The 13868-nt window shown below is 41.8% G+C and overlaps 1 protein-coding gene across 2 annotated transcripts; it reads left to right on the forward strand.

Moving 5' to 3' along the window:
- Positions 1-1918: 1918 nt before the first annotated feature.
- On the forward strand, positions 1919-13149 carry LOC117065301 (translation initiation factor IF-2-like). Of its 2 annotated transcripts, XM_033179946.1 has the most exons (4): positions 1928-1971; positions 3032-3082; positions 4939-5067; positions 11644-13149. In XM_033179946.1, exon 4 carries the CDS (start codon positions 12631-12633, stop codon positions 13147-13149), a length of 519 nt encoding a protein of 172 aa, XP_033035837.1. In that variant the 5' UTR covers positions 1928-1971; positions 3032-3082; positions 4939-5067; positions 11644-12630. The 2 variants fall into 2 exon arrangements, with proteins under 2 accessions (XP_033035835.1, XP_033035837.1); XM_033179944.1 differs by lacking the exon at positions 4939-5067 and having other exon boundaries at positions 1919-1971.
- Positions 13150-13868: the final 719 nt, after the last annotated feature.

Below are 13868 nucleotides of genomic sequence, written 5' to 3' on the forward strand. Positions count from 1 at the left end.
TAGCCTGTATTCATTCTTTTTTGTTTTGTTTTGTTTTTTGTTTTGTTTTTTTTTAATCACAGCTGCACTCTGTTATTTTAACAAAACAACTGGCAGGTCTCTATTCACAGAGCTGCTTTAGCCACATAGGATACATAAGATGCATAATTAATATATTCTTTAAAAGACTCTCTTAATCAGAAAAGACACTAACTATATGTAAAATTATTCACTTACATATATTGGTTTATGCAATTTTCCACAGTGACAGTAAAGTTGGTAGCTAAACATGTTTTTATATATAACAAAACTAAGCAAACATCTTTTGTGAGGTATGCATTGTGAGGGTAGTATTAATATTTGTGTTTCTACTGTTTATATTCCACCATCCCCTAGTAAAGATGTTCTATTTTTTACAGAGTTGTAAACCACTTTGAAATATAGTGAGATGCTCTATTTTGAATAAAATAAGGTTACTAATGTACTAAATAGGCAGTGTCTGGACAAAAGCAAGCCTCACTGAAGGTGGGTTAGTTTCCTCTAGAGCCTGTCCCCAGTCCTGAGTTCTCAGGCTTTTCTCAGCGTTTCCCTGTAGGGCAAAGGAGCCAGGATCAGCCATGAGCAGTCATGGTCAATGTTCTGAGAAGTTCTGAGAAGGAAGCTCCTCTTCAGCAAAAGAACTTTCATTCTCTCCTTCTTCCTGTGAAAAGGCACTCTAAAGGTGACCAAGGCAACCCAAAGAAAGATACCTGTTTGCAACATCTATTTTTGCTTTTCAGAAATAGGATTTAGTTGCCAATTAGAAAGCCGGAAAGTAAAGAAGATCCCTGCACTGCCACTTAGAGTGATGATAGCCATACACTAGCAGAAACTCAAAGATTCATCGGAAAACAACCCCCACTCCTTGGCCTTGCATTTAAGTGTGAATGGGGCTGTGTGTCTACCCTGCCTTCTTGCTTTCCTTCCTTTACACGATTCCTACTATGTCCAAAGCACGCATACCCATACTGTTGAATCTTGGAGTAACTGACAGTGTCCTAATGATACCCTGGATTTAAACAGTTCAAGCACAGTAGACACATTGTCACCAGACAGCCGGTGGTGGGAAACCAGTGTGTGTAGGATACAGGGATCACGCGGGAGCAGCCAGAGCCAAACACCTCAGAGGACGGAGGTACTGCGGACAAAATATTTAAAGTCAGTAAAGCTGGAAGTTGAGTGGGCAAAAGAGCATAAATACTTTTATAGACCCATTTTTCTAATAATAAATTCCAGGGTTTTTTCTCATTACCACAAGCATACATATACAAAGGTAAAGAAAATATATAGGCCATTATTTAAGTTCTCTCCTTTTTCAGTTAATATTAATGTTTGAAACATTAAATACTATTTCTGAGGACCACATAATCTAAAAAAAGAAAGAAAAAAAAGAAGAAGAAGAAGAAAGCCTTTATGTGAATTAACCAGAAGAACTAGCACTCCCTAACAGCAGACAAATAGGCCTCTGCAACACTTTCTCACATCTTCCTCAGGGCAACCACAAAGGAACATCGTTACCAACCACAGGAGATCACTGCTTTGGAAACCTGAAACCACAGCCTTTTCTTCATGTGGGCAAAGTACATCAACTCTGATTAAAATAAGCTTACACTGTAAATTGGCCTAAGCTTTGTGGAAAGTGGTTGGCAATAGGTATCAAAAGCCTTAAAAATGTTACTCTACTTAATTCATTAATTCCGTCTCTGGGACTAGGTCCTGGGGCAGTTACGTGAAATGCCAACAAAGGTTTATATAAAAGATGTGTATCTTTTATACTTATAATAGGAAAAAACAGGAAACCATACAAACATCCAATTATAGGAAATAGTGAAGTAAGTTCTAGGATCCTACAATGGAATTTAATAAACCCGTATTCAATTGTATACATACAGGATCCTCTAAACTATGTAAAACAAAACAGAGGAGAGAAAACGTTAACATTATCTCTGGGAGGTGAGTATTTTGGTTTTTGCCTCATATTTTGTAGATTTTCTATAATAAGGATGTATTACTTTTAATAATCAGTGAAATATATATATGTGCGTGTACATATTTTTACATAATATATCAATGTTGTACACATCTACAATTCATTAATTTCTTCAGTGTTTATAACATAATAAGCCGACAGGCAAACAAGGAATCTCAGAATCAAAATAAAATAAAAATCGCTTATGTAATGTTCCCTTTAAATAACCACATTAAAATAAATTAGCACATATTTCTTTATTCTTGCCAAGCATTGCGTATCTACATATTTTCTTTTCTGTCCAATAAGTATTTCCTGTGTTGTTATCACTGTGATGTTCTTTTGTGAGCATATGTAGGTTGAAAATATTCCATGTTTAGATTAGAAAAATCAAGCTGTCAGGTGAGAAGTCCACATTTCATCATGATCATCTGCAGCTCACATTTGGCACCCAATATATTTATTTTACCTACCTGGCCATAGACAAATAATAGCACATGGCAAATTTGCAAAGACAGCCCTGCTTTCAGGCCATTGTATTATCTGCAAAAATCTGTTTTCAGCAGCAGACTATCCATAAATTTGACCCCCTGGCTCTTTTTTCTTTCTTTAACTAGGTCAAGTGGCTGTCCCCGTAGCACCATCAGTATATTTAATAAAAATCAAGTATATCTTGTGTTTGAAACATACATTATAAATAGATGTATAGATGGAGCAGATATTGAGAAAAGAAATGGTAAAGATTATGAATATTAAGATTTATATTAATCTATAAGCCTATTAAAGTACAGTAAAACCTGTCCTTCAGACCACCTTTTAAAAGATATCACCTCCCTGATGGGACCACTAAATTTCGGGCCAAATTATTTTCCCATAAAGAACAATGAAAAGAAAATGATTATATTAAGACTACTTCTACTATGGTTTCTTTTCATTGTTCCGCCAAAAATGATTCCAAACAGTAAAATAACATTGATTTTGACCTTGTTAATGAACCTGAAGAACTTCATGGAATACTCAAACACCAATTTCCATTTTTAACAGGAAAAAAGAGATGGACCCTCCGCCTCACATTTTTGAAAACAGCAGCAGCAGGTAGGGATAATTTCATTGGTATTCTGCAGATGTAGCTTATCTTGATATTGCTAATGTTCCGTAAGATTTGTCATGTGGATTTTTCTTTGTGCCAAAAGCTGGAGATGATTGTGTGATTTGTAAAATATTGAAGAAGCCTTCAAACTGAGAGATTTATTGCATTTCTTTTTGGTTACAAAGATTCTCATATACAATATTACTGAAGTGATTTTCAGTTTTCCAAAATGCCACTCTCTCCAAGGGAACAACTTTCTCTCCTTTGGCCTTACAAGGACTCCCTGTGGCTTTGACCGGCTTTTCTTCCAAACAAGACTGCCATGTGATCCATGCTCCCCCCAATCTCTCGAGGAGGGCCCTGTTTCCCTTAATCAGGTTCTTCTTCAGCTCACTCATGTCAGTCAGAAACACCAGAGGCCCTACTCTCCTTGTGTGGTATTTCCAAGGTGTGCTTCCTAACAGTGCAAACCTCTGGAGTTGTCCATTACAGCTTCCCAAGGATGCAATGTGCATCTGTTTAAGGGCAGAATGTGCTCACCCTATTGGGACACAGAGACACCCACTCAGTGTCCATCCATCTATTTAAATAGGGCTTTTTTCCCCAATGGATAGAAGGAAGAATTAATCACATGTAGATATATTTTAAATTACTCATATTGTGCAAGGAACATATCGCAAAATTCACCAATACAAGGTAAACACGTGAGCAGTAACTGCCAATCATGCAGGCTCCTTTGGGAAGGCTTGGCTAGACTCCATACCCCTGGAGGGCAAGAACTATGTCCTGTGTGAGTTTTTGTGCCCAGCTTCAAACCAATGCCTGCCATCATCTCTCCCAGTAAGCCAGAGTGGATCTGAACTGAGTCGCCAGCTGTGCCCACCCCAGTTTGCCTCTTTCTTTAGCTGCAGGTCAGTGGACTCTCACCTGCTTGCTGTCATAGGCTGTCGGTGCTGAAAGGAGCCTTGGAGCACATTGGTTCAGCCCAGCCCAGCCCTCTCGTCCCAGAGATAGGGTTACCAAAGTGTCAAGGATGCCCCAAGTAGAGTCAATACACATAGCCATGAACGTTATGGGCAAAAATCACATGTGTTTATTCCTGTTCCTAAAAAGAAGGCCATGAAATAAAAAGTGGTGTGTGTTAGTTAACAGCCTAGGTCAGTAAGCCAGCTGGCTGTGGCTGTGTGATCTGACCTCAAAAGGAAAATATAAACATAACTTAGTTCTTCAAATGCTGGAGTGTCATAACAATACAGTTTCTCTTTTGAATCAGGATTTATAATTTTTTTTCTGTTTGAGATGGAGAAAGCAAGGCACAGTGGACAGTAAGTGAGATGTGGCTTGTAGTAACCTGGGTTTGAATTAGAGCTCCACCGTTTGCTTGCTGTGTGACCTTGGGCAAGTCACTTATCCTCTCTGAGCCTCAGCTTTTTCATCTGTAAAATGAGGACAAAAATACTGTGGGCCTCTGTGGGCTATTTGAAGAGCAAAGGACACTTGATAGTTCAATGTACTGTGTAAGACAAAAGTAAATTATTTACTTGAAAATAAATTTAAAAGCTATGGCCATACATATAAAGAAAAGAAACCACAGGTGAAGACGAATGCACACATTTTAATTTGGGTGTTCCTCACCTCTTTTGAGCAAGCTAACTAGGTGATCAGATGTATGACATGCCAGACGTCTGGGTATCAATTCAGCTGGAGCCACAGGATGTGACCTGCCAACTCTTCCTCCAGAGTCACCTCGCAACTGCCACTGCTCTCCTCCCATGGGGTACAAGGGCGTGTATGAGCCCAGAGGTCTCAGCGTGACTTTCTCCTTCTCTCCCTCCCCAGTTATCCTGCTGCTCATTGCTAGAGACACTAAGGAAGTTCATATCTATGAAGATGAGGGCAAGAATAGTCCAGATCCTAAGAAGAATCGTATGGCCTTCTTTCTGTTCCTTCAATGACAGGTTCCTTGTTGCTTCAAGACCTACTCGAAGAGGTGAGGTCTCTCCTTCCCTCCCGGGAGACTTTCTACATCTCTCCTCCCTCCAATTCATTTTTACTGGAGGTTAATAGATCACGCTTCTGAGCTTAACATTCATTCTTTTTACCTTATCAATTTGCTCCTTCTTTCCTCACCCCAACCTGCAGATGAAACAAGCAGCTTCACTCTTGCATCAAAACGAGGTAGAAAAGGACAGGAGAAAAAAGACCATTATTTTTGTCCCATTTTTGCTGCCTCTATGGGGACAGAGCTGGCTAATTTTGCATGCTTATTGCTAAAGTAGACAATGCTAGGCCCTGAGCACCCCCATTTCTGGACTGAAATCTGTCCTTCTCTGACACTGAAAAGACACTTTTCATTTTTACACATCTATTCAACAAACATTTATTGAGGGGTTATTATGTGTTAGCACTGTGCTAGATGTCAACGAAGTAAGCAATGTACGCTCCTTCTGAGGGCAAACACATCATGCATTTCTGCAGATGCCCTCTTGCTTGTTTTTGCACTTATCTAGTACTAAAGTCAGCCAAAGAATATTCTCTCTCCAGAGCAGATGCCTGGCACAATCTACTTTTGAGCCTGCACCTCCTCGAGACTCAAAAAATACCCTGGAAATTGGCAGGGTGTGGTGACTCACACCTGTAATCCCAGCACTTTGGGAGGCCGAGGCAGAAGGATTACTTGAGGCCTGGAGTTTGAGACCAGCCTGGTCAACAGAGGAAGATCCTGTCTTTAAAAAAAGTAAAAAATTAGCCAGGTGTGGGGGCACATGCCTATATATAGTCCTAGCTACTCAGAAGGCTGAGGCAGGAGGATGGATTAAGTCCAGGAGTTCAAGGCTACAGTGAGCTATGATCATGCCACTGAACTCCAGACTGGGTGACAGAGCAAGACCGTGTCTCTGAAAAACAAAAACTAAAAAAAAAAAAAAAAAAAAAAAAAAAAAAATCAGTAATAGAGTCTTAGAACTGCTGACTGGACAGGACACCAAATCGACCTACCATATGAAACTCATGAGGAAATAAAGGATTCAAGAGTAAATGACTCCTCTGAAGCCACCAACAGTGGCCAATCTTATCTATCTTGAGTGGCTTAGGGGCTGGCCAGGGTGGCGGTCAAGGAATATCCTCAAGGACAGCTAGATGTCCTTTCCAGTCTGGAGATTCTAGGCAGACCAGAGGGAATGGTGGCGACCTGGCTGCCAGCTCTCTGGAGTCAGGAATCTGAAGCAATGTGAGCCCCCGCTGGTTCGTGCCACTGCCAGTGTTTGCCTACGCCATCACTATCAGCATCAAACTCACTCCCTGCTTTGTTAAGTGCTTTGGGATTTCTCAAGTAGAAAAGGTGCTATATAAAATCAATCACAGGAAACCCTGCTGCTGGCAGCTCAGAACAGCTACAGTAAGCGGTGTCCACTCAATCAATAGTCCCTCACCAAGAAGGGGAAAGAATACCGTTAAAAAGATGTGCTCTCAGAAAAACTTCCCTTTAAGTAAGGGGGGAGAATCCTACCTTACAAGGAGTGTATATATACAGAAAGCACACAATATATTGTTCCTCCATGACCAGTATTAAACATGATGGGAGAAGGAACTTACTGCTTACTACATACTTTTGCTTTTATTTTAACCATGCAGGAACACAAACTGATACACATTGAGCCTGAAAAACCTTGTAGGCCCCATGCAGGAAATGCTTATTGGATTCATTTGTAAAATGAAAATGGAATTAGCTCTAGGGCACTGGGGTAGAAAAAAAGTGATTTCTACAATTGGCTTGCCAAAGAATAATATGCATGTGTGTTAGTACATTTTCACACTACTATAAAGATACTACCTGAGCGTGGGTAATTTACAAAGAAAAGATGTTTAATTGGCTCACAGTTCCACAGGCTGTACAGGAAGCATGGCTGGGGAAGCCTCAGGAAACTTACAATCATGGCAGAAGGCAAAGGGGAAGCAGGCACCTTCTTCACAAGGTGGCAGGAGAGAGAAAGCATGCAGGGGGAACCGTCATTTTCGAAAAAACCATCAGATCTCATGAGAACTCCCTCACTATTATGAGAATAACATGGGGGAAACCACCCCCATGATCTAATCACCTTCCACCAGGTCCCTCCCTTGACACCCGGGGATCACAATATGAGATGAGGTTTGAGTGAAGACACAGAGCCAAACCATATCAGCATGTTTGGGATATAGGATAACTTGTCTGCCTTTAATTACGTTTAAATATACGGAATATACATAGATGCATATCATTTTATGATGTTAAAGAACTGGGCTTCTTAGCTGGGCCCGGTGGCTCACGCCTGTAATCCCAGCACTTGGGAGGCTGGGGCGTATCATGACGTCAGGAGATCGAGACCATCCTGGCTAACACTGTGAAACCCCCGTCTCTACTAAAAATACAAAAAAAAAAAAAAAAGAAAAAAAAATTAGACTGGCGTGGTGGCAGGCGCCTGTAATCCCAGGACTTTGGGAGGCCGAGGCAGGCAAATCAGCTGAAGTCGGGAGTTTAAGACCAGCCTGACCAACATGGAGAAACCCCGTCTCTACTAAAAATACAAAAAATTAGCCGGGTATGGTGACAGGCCTCTGTAATCCCAGCTACTCAGGAGGCTGAGAGGGCAGAATGGGGTGAACCCAGGAGGCAGAGCTTGCAGTGAGCCAAGATCGCGCCAGGGCACTCCAGCTTGGGCGACAGAGCAAGACTCTGTCTCAAAAAAAAAAAAAAAAAAAAAAGAACTGGGCTTCCTGCACAATCCTGAAGAATATTAATTTGGAATATTTTGGTTTCCATTTCATTTCAAGAGTTAAAATACAAAAAGTACATGAAATTGCATTACTATGTAGATGAAATCATGCTACTTCTCAAAGGTGCAACATGGTAATTTAACTAGTTGAGAAAATTAGGAAGAGGATATCTCACAGTATTTTTAATCCACAATTTTTTGTTAACTACAGAAAAGTATTGTGTTTTTTAAGTTAGAGAGAATTTTAAAAAGCAAATAGGGGCTGGGCGCGGTGGTTCATGCCTGTAATCCTGGCACTTTGGGAGGCCAAGGCAGGTGGATCATCTGAGGTCAGGAGTCCATGACCAGCCTGGCCAACATGATGAAACCCCATCTCTATTAAAAATACAAAAATCAGCCGGGCGTGGTGGTGAGTGCCTGTAATCCCAGCTACTCAGGAGGCTGAGACAGGAGAATTGCTTGAACCTGGGTGGTGGAGGTTGCAGTGAACCGAGATCACGCCACTGCACTCCAGCCTGGGCGACAGTCCGAGACTTCACCTCAAAAAACAAAACAAAACAAAACAAAACGGCAAACAGGGACAATGATTGCAGTTCTCCATGAGGTAGGTGTAATCTAAGAAGAAAGTTCTTGAAGAGTTTGTCTAATGAAGTCTTCCTGTGTCCTGAAGGAGTATTTTAAATCAGTCATCAGTGTCTCTTTAAGTCTTTTCCATGAACCATAATAGAGTTTAAATTGCTAAAGCGTAAATGATTAAAAATCTCACATTTACAAGAAAATGCATAGGTTCTTTGATTCACGTGTTGTAAACTCTGGAGTGCATTAGAATCCCTTGGAGGGGCTTATCAGATGCTGATGTAATGGCTTGTGGACGTTACCTTAAGACATTCTGTGCCTAGTCCCTTGGTTGTAGGTTAGGAAACTACTTCATGGCTGTTTGACAATGACTTGCTCAAGGCCACCCCACTATATGATTCTAGGGCACCAACCATAACCATGCTTCCCACCTGTCCCACATCAGCCGTCTTTTCCCTTCAACACCTGGTTCTTCTCTCCGAAATGGCTTTGGTTACTCTCAAATACTTCTGGAATTGTGCACCCAGGACAAATGATATTTCCTTTATGGAAATAATTCCTGAATAGCTTCTCTTTCTTCCTTTAAGAGTTATTTACAATCATTTTAGTCTATAAAATCAGAATTGTGTTTAAAACATTTATTATACAAAAATACCCAGTTATAGACCTAGTACAATTTTTTTTTTTTATAATGTTTGGTTATGAAATTCTCAAGAAGGCCGGGCATGGTGGCTCATGCCTGTAATCCCAGCACTTTGGGAGGCTGAGGCGCGCGGATCGTGAGGTCAGGAGTTTGAAACCAGCTTGGCCGATATGGTGAAACCCCGTATCTACTAAAAATACAAAAATTAGCCGGGCTTTGTGGCGGGTGCCTGTAGTCCCAGCTACTCAAGAGGCTGAGGCAGGAAAATCGCTTGAACCCAGGAGGCAGAGGTTACAGTGAGCCAAGATTGTGCCACTGCACTCCAGCCTGGACGACAGAGCAAGACACAGACTCAGAAAAAAAAAAAAAAGAAAAGAAAAGAATTTCCCAAGAACTCAGGGTGAAACCAAGAGGAGGTGAGTGGATCTGGTCTGTGTACATTGTAGCTTAGACTCCAGATTTATAGCACCAATGATATCCTCAGCTTAGATTTCAGCAATTTCACTAGAGTGACTATAATTCCCAGAGCTACCAAATGCTACCCAGAGTCTGACCACATTACCAGAAATTTCAGATTAGATCTGGATTTAAATAGACACACCTAAACTTGGGGCAGGCAGGGGCTAATTTTTTATTGGTTAACATAATTTAAGTTTACTTCTCTTAAACACCTAGCTACACCAACAAGGTAGATGCTTAATAATTCAGACACATTCTGAAGTTTATGCCTCAAAGGCAATCATAGGAATTCCAAGATTGATTCATACACAAATAAATCTATAACTTTCCAGCAGAATTATTTTTAAAACCTACCAAATATTACCTTTTCTCCTATAGGCTAGATTATTTCTTGCTTACCCATCGTACTGATAGCCAGGGAGAGCCAAGGAGAAGTATGATAATCAAACTCCATTCTATCTGCTAGCTCTGTCCTATTTTCTTCATGAAATTTTTATCAGCAATGATAAAATCACTTCTTTGAATCAGTATTCTCCTTGTAGAGCTGGGAGAAGGCAAAAAGCCAAAAGAGCTGAGAGAGTGGGAGACAAAAGAAGCAGAAAACTTGAAAAGAAACAATATAACCCTAACCTCAAATAGCCAAGACATGGCAACACTTTCAAATACTGAAAACTCCTTTACATTTGTAATTGTTTCACAATTCCTAGATATGTAATCAAAGAATAACACCCATTTAAAATTACTTCTTAAATCAAGAATTTGAAAAGTTTTTTTTTTGTGCCAGAAAAATGTTAATATTTATAAATGCCGGAATAATTAACATTGACAAGGTATAACCAAAACATCTGATGTTTTTCTCATATACTCACAATGCTTATGGCTTGGCTGAAGTAATGACAAATCGGAGGAATACTTGGTACATTTCATTGTGTGTGTGGCTTTAAGCGAAACATTTAACCGTCCTGGGCCTCAGTTCCTTCATCTGTAAAGAAGGGGGCTGTAAAGAGAGTATGATAATCTCTAAATTTCCTTCCAGTTCTAGGAAACAACAAAGTAAAATCTACAAAGTATAATAATTAGGATCAACAAAATTCTTGCATGAATTCCAACATTTGCCATAACAATATATGGTTTTTCAGAAAGCTTAATATCTCTTTGTGGCATTTTTGTTTTTAAGTTCTGTTGTTCGTGTATAGCATTCACTTAAATGTTATGCTGTAATCAGCAGCTTGGATGAACTTCGAGTTTTACAACTAAAATGCATTGAATCGATCCAGTAAAACATATCTGGGATTTTGCCACTGCAAATCCAGCTTTACAATTTACTGACAACAAATGGACTAAAGGAAATCTGTGTTTGCAACATCTAACACTGGCTCTGCTATCTCTCTACCCATATTTGAGGCAATGAATGATCTTTCTGTAGCCAGCTATTGAAATTTTCAATGGTGAAATTAATTTCATTCTTTTATCCACATATGCAGATATCCAGGTCACCATTTTCTGAAAACATATTAAATGGAGTGGCACAAAAGGTTGTATAGGACAACAAATATGGCAATTTTGGACAATTCAACGAGACGTACAGCCAGATCACAACTCTCTCACAGCTTCACTGTAAAACTCCCAGCCTCTAAAAGGAAAATCTCTCGTGATGCAAGAGAAATAAGTGGGAGCTGTACCAAAGTACATTATATTGTGACACAAAAAGCATAAATCATGTGTGTATGAAAATCATAAGCCCTAAGCTTTAGAGACAGTTGTGCAATTGACAATCAAATGGAGCTTAAAGGGAATTACGAGGTTTTCAACTAAAGTCTTGAAATAAAGAAAGTAATATTTTACGGCAAAAAATTGCAAATGTCAAGTTTAAATCATAAGACTTTGCACCATTGAGCTACTAGCTAGTTCTATAGCTTCTTCAGTTCTTAACACAGGGAAAGACCAACTTTCATGCTCAATAAAACTTAAGAACTTTAGAAATACATTTAAGAACATAATTCATGTATTTGTGACTTTTTCCCTCCCTAAATGGCTAATTGTAGAAGAAAAATGAGTGAGCATAAGAACTTCTTGGATGGTAACCTATTCCCCCATTTGCTTTAGACTCTCATGAATTCTTGTGTTTTTTAAATAGGGCTGCCACCAATTTGGTCATTGGAAGAAAAGGCGGGTCTCAGGGAATATGGATGGCTATCCTCCCTTTCCCCTTCAGATGTCAGCCGCATCTACTCCTGCTTTCGGAAAACCCCAGGGCAAACGGACCTGCCAGGCAGCCAACCAACCACCAGCCACAGTGAAAGGCTGGAACCCAGCTGCCCAATTTGGTTGCTCCTGTCCAAAGCCAGACAGGTGGCAACCCAGATTGAATCTGTTGTTGTGGGAACGATTTGATTCACAAACAAGGTTATTAAATTTTATATGGAGACACAGGCGAAAGTCACAAGATCCTGGAGAGAAAGACCTGATTCACATAAATTTATCTTAATAGCTGTGAATTCGGGCGCATAAAGCAGAAAAAAAATTAATGGAAAGGCATTTCACCTCCTCCGTCTGCCTGCTCTCCTCCACTCCCCAACACATAATATGCCCACACACACACATAGATCAACAACTGCCACGACTCCATCCAGCCCTTTGCAGGAGGAGCCCAACACATTGATCTGAGCCTGCTTTGACATATAAACTCCAATTTGGCCCCAAGTCACTGCGAGTGGACACTGCCACCAACGGCTCTGACACTAGGTTATTTGTTGTTGCTGTTCGCTGTCCCTGTTTGCACATTAATCCAGTGACAATTAGGTGTCAGCGAGCGTTGTTTCTGCTTAGCTGATAGCCTTGGGCTCTGCGCTTGAAGCCCTAATCAGGAGTGTAAACTCTGCTATATTTCAATTTGGAGAAGCGCTCTTCCGCTAAGAGGCCCCTGGCACTGCGATAAATAAAACGCCTATTTACTCTATTGCCACACTTAGACATCTAATGCACTTACTACCAGCCCCCTAATCATAGCCTACAGTTAAAACCGCCTATAAATCACTCCGTTCTCATCCTGCACATTAGTGAAGCCATTTTCCCCAAACCCCACAATGAGCACTGTTTCCTTTTCTTGTTAGTCAAAAGCTAGATGATTTTTATTAGGTTAAAGACCAGTTCACAGATGGTAAATCGCGTGGAGAGAAATGAGCTGGAGAGTTACACCGAGTCAGCGCGGGACACGGCTCCCAGGCCGGGCCGGGCCGGGGGTGGGAGGCGGTTCCCGACCCTAGGCGGCGGGACTCCCAAGCGCCGAGGGACCCAAGTCTCCACTTCACTCACACGCACACCCGGCGTCGGGGCGCTGCGGCCTAGCCCCACACGCCCAGCGCAGGCCGCAGCCTGGCCTGGGGATCCGGCACCTGGACAGGGTGAGCTCGGCCGGACATCCTCCACAGGACAGCCCACACCCCGTAATCACGTCAAAAGCGCCCCATCCGCCTGTTTCTCGCCGCGCAAGTTTCCCACCGACGCCCGCTCGCAAGGCGAGAGCCCCCGCGCGGCCCGGCGCGGCGCTGTCCCCAGGGACCGCGCGCAACAAAAGCCCGGCCCGCAACCCCTGCTCCTCGCCTTCCTTTTTCAATTCTCCCCTGATCTCAGGTGGAATTAGGAGGATTAAAGCAGCGAGTAAATGAGGCGAGTGTGCAAAATGACTCCTTTCTGAACCAAACGGCATGCTCCGTGCTGGGGAAATGAGATGCACATTTAAATCTCATCCATCCACCGCCTGCGGCCACCGCCATGTACCTGCCTACTTAGCCCAAGGGTTAATTAATTGAGGCTTCAATGCACTATTGCAAGAGCATTATTGCATTTGATACTCTACATCTGTGATTTAAAACTCTTTCAGTCCCTTGTCAGCAAGGGAGGGTTTTTAACTAGGAAATTAGCATTCAGATAAGGGAACGCTCTATTTGCTTCTGAAAGGAAGGAAATATTAAGGATGCTGGTGCACAAACCGGGCTGTCATATCCTGTCCCATCCTGGAGGGAGCGCGAGGGCCCGGCTCCCCTGGGAGCGGCGGCGACAGGGCGTCGTGCAATGGACTCCAGCGCGAGGGGCGGGCTGGAGGGGGACCCGCGATCAGGGAAACCTTACTCCTCGCAGGCTCCAACCTGCTGGGGCGTGTTTACGTCTGCAAAGTCCGATAATGTATTTTCTCCCCACTTCTTAGGAGCTGATTCTTCTTAAAATGCATTGCCACGTTATCTTCAACGTTGGCTTTCTGACTTCCCCGCGGGGCTGGGAGGAAGTAACCCAGTTTCTTAAGGAAAAATGAGAGGTAAACATCACAACAGAATTCTAACGACACTGCAACAAAATCAGGCA

Source organism: Trachypithecus francoisi, unplaced genomic scaffold (genome assembly GCF_009764315.1).
Source record: "Trachypithecus francoisi isolate TF-2019V2 unplaced genomic scaffold, Tfra_2.0 Lachesis_group2, whole genome shotgun sequence".
NCBI classification, from domain to species: Eukaryota; Metazoa; Chordata; class Mammalia; order Primates; family Cercopithecidae; genus Trachypithecus; species Trachypithecus francoisi.